This window comes from Petaurus breviceps, unplaced genomic scaffold, assembly GCF_028583685.1.
Source record: "Petaurus breviceps papuanus isolate PSGF00001 unplaced genomic scaffold, PetGlider_PUasm1.0 77, whole genome shotgun sequence".
Taxonomy (NCBI): Eukaryota; Metazoa; Chordata; class Mammalia; order Diprotodontia; family Petauridae; genus Petaurus; species Petaurus breviceps.
The window spans coordinates 4,914,874-4,917,761 of NW_027186492.1; the positions used below are offsets into that span (position 1 = coordinate 4,914,874).

At 45.5% G+C, this 2,888-nt stretch overlaps 1 protein-coding gene across 1 annotated transcript in view; it reads right to left on the bottom strand.

Annotated features, from left to right (window-relative positions):
- Nucleotides 1-2,614, bottom strand: part of EHD4 (EH domain containing 4) — a 104,703-nt gene extending 102,089 nt beyond the window's left edge. The window contains exon 1 of the mRNA XM_069105818.1: nucleotides 2,261-2,614. Within this exon, the coding sequence (XP_068961919.1) occupies nucleotides 2,261-2,496 (236 nt within the window). The 5' untranslated portion in view covers nucleotides 2,497-2,614. The remainder of the gene's footprint in view (nucleotides 1-2,260) is intronic.
- Between the last annotated feature and the right edge of the window lie 274 nt (nucleotides 2,615-2,888).

Below are 2,888 nucleotides of genomic sequence, written 5' to 3' on the forward strand. Positions count from 1 at the left end.
TGTGTGTGTGTGTGTGTGTGTGTGTGTGTGTGTGTGTGTGTGTGTGTATGCATATGAGTATCCACACCTACATAAACACACATGGTTTTATAGGATGTTCTGTAATAATGACTACTTTTCTACATTTGTAGGAACTATTCAGGCTACTTGGGCAGAGAAAAAGAAGTCATCTAATAGAGATAACATGTAGCCAAATATGGATACAACTTTCTCTCAAATCCCTGTAGAATTTGTATCATTTATGAAGTGGTTTCTAAACCATTTTTTTTTTTGCCCTAGGAAAACTGGGACCAAAGTATAACTATTCAGCAACTATGTTTCAAGATAAACCCTGATGAGCAAAAGAAAACAAATCTTTTCAAGATTTGCTTAAGATTTCAGAAAGAAGGAAATTTTGTTGAAGTATTCATTTTATAATAAAATAATTCCCTAAAAAATTAAACACCATTTTAAGGAAAATTATTTCATGTGAAAAGTTGGAAACATCTGTAGTTTCCTTCCAGGCAATTATTGACTTGAATCATATGGTCCATGTAACTGCTTGCTTTTAGTAACAGTGCAAGTATTAGACATGTTTTCAGTTGTCAGGGATGAAGAGGAAACTTCCCACTTAAGGAAATGGAAACTCGTAATGAAATATTGCCATTTACCATAACAGGGAACAGAGCTAGCATGGTTATTCTCACTATCTTGTCCTAAACTCCAGAATGTTCTTGAAATAAGAAGTGAGTGGAAACAGGACCGGATAGAATCCTGAACTTGAGGTTAGGAAGTCGTGGGTTTGAACCCCATCTCTGATTCTTGGGGCCCTAGATAAATCATTTACCTCTCTAGGGCTCAGTTTCCACATCCATAAAATGGAAATAATAAGACTTGTGGTAAAAATCAGTACAAATCTTGAAAGGCAGCATGGCTTAGTGGATAGAGTTGGACATGGATGATCTGGGTTCAGAGCCCCAGCTCTGCCTCTGACCCAAAATAGCGGTATGAACATAGACAAGTCACAATTTATGAAGGTACTCAAATGAGATACTGTACATACAACACTCTTAAACCTTAATGCTCTATATGAAATGTGAGTTATTATTAATTTTAGTTATAGATAGCAGGTGAGCTTAAGGGAGCTAAATTGTTGTTACTATGGAATGTAGTGATAGAAGTCATCTAAGTTGTCAAAAACATACAAAGGTTAGTCAGAAGACCTGAGTTCAAATCCTGCCTCCACTACTATTTGGGTGAGTAGTTAATGCTCTCTAGAATTCACTTTCCTCCTCTGTAAAATGAGGGAGTTAGATTATATGATCTCTGAAGTTCCTTCAAGTCCTAAATTCCAAGATCCCAAATCCTATGTCCAATAGGGACAAGATCCTCTAATCTACTCCCCTTTCTCCCACCTTTATATTAGCATACCAAATAACGCTAAAAATCTTATGCTGCCTACACCAATCTGCCAAGTGTCCCTTCTCTGCCCCCTAAATCATAGAGCTGTTTCTGTTCTATCCCATCCCTTCTATTCAACTCTATCAGGACAGCTAGAGGTAACCTTTTTGCCAGCTTGGGATAGAGAACCCTGGGAATAGGGCTAATAGAAACAATATAGGCACAGAAGGCAGCAGCTACTAGCACATTTTTTTTCCTGGCCTGGTGATTAGTAAGCAGGGAATGATCATTTTCCTTGGGACTGTTGGGATGACTCCCAGCTGTATCTTAAGATGAAAGTACTAAGGGGCACTAAACTTAGCCCGAATTTACACAGAGCATGTATGGTAGGGGAGGGTAGAGGAGGGGAAAAGGGGAAGTTCTGGGTGGTGTAGACAGATAGTAAAGTGAGAGAGTTCAGATAGGACAGGAGATCTAAGATCCAGGGACTATGTATGTGTATGTGTGTGGAAACTGTATTTCAACATAATTGATTTCCCTTTGTAATCTTGTGCATTTAGTTATTATTCTCAGAAAGGATCTATAGGCTAGTCTGCCAAAGGGTTGTAGACACGAAAAATGTTAAGAAACTCCTGAAAGAAGAGGATTAGAGGGAGAGGATTGGAATAAGTGGGAAAGGCATTAAAGAATCCCCGGGAAGGTGGGGCTAAGGCAGGACAAGAGAAATGATGAGTGTTACTGATTCCAGGAATTAATTAGCCGGACTGCACAGGCAGGGCTTGAAGCTTGGGGAGGGGGGAGGCTTTGGGGACAAGTGACTGTTAAGAGCTAACGAGGTCGAGGGTCGGGGTGGGGGCACAGCAGGGTGGAGCTCAGTTACCGGATGAAGGTGGTCTTGCCCGTGCTGTACTGGCCCACCAGCAGCACCATGGGCTTGTTGTCGAAGTCGGCGTCCTCCAGCGCCGGCGAGTGGAACTCATGGAAGCGGTACGCCTCCTCCAGCGGCAGCACCTTGCGCAGGTAGAGCGAGCGCAGGCCGCCCGTCACCGTCTGCACCGGGTCCGCCCCTCCGGGACGATCCCGCCCGCCCGCCTGTCGCCCCATCCAGCTGAACATCCTGCCGCTGCCCGCCCGACTCAGTCCCGGCCCCGCCCAGGCTCCGCTCTAGACCCCGATTCCTCAGCACAGCGCTGCGTGGCCCCGACAGCTGGATGGAGCGAATGAGCCACGGGGCGCCCGCGCGCTGCCACCGCCCCAAGCCCGGTCCCCGCCCCTCGAGGTCCCGGCCAATCGTCCTGAGCTACGTCATGATTCACCTTCTCCGTTCAGGAGGTTCCCCTTGAGGTCCTTCCTGGTTGGGTGTTTTCCAGGCCACCAGCCTATGGAGAGGAGCTTCCTCATGAATTATTAAGGAGGGAGCCGGGCATCCCGCCTTCCCAGTGGCTCTGAGACTGGCTTCTAGCTAGGTCACCTACTCTGACTCTTCTCCTGTCCAGATAGCATTTGCT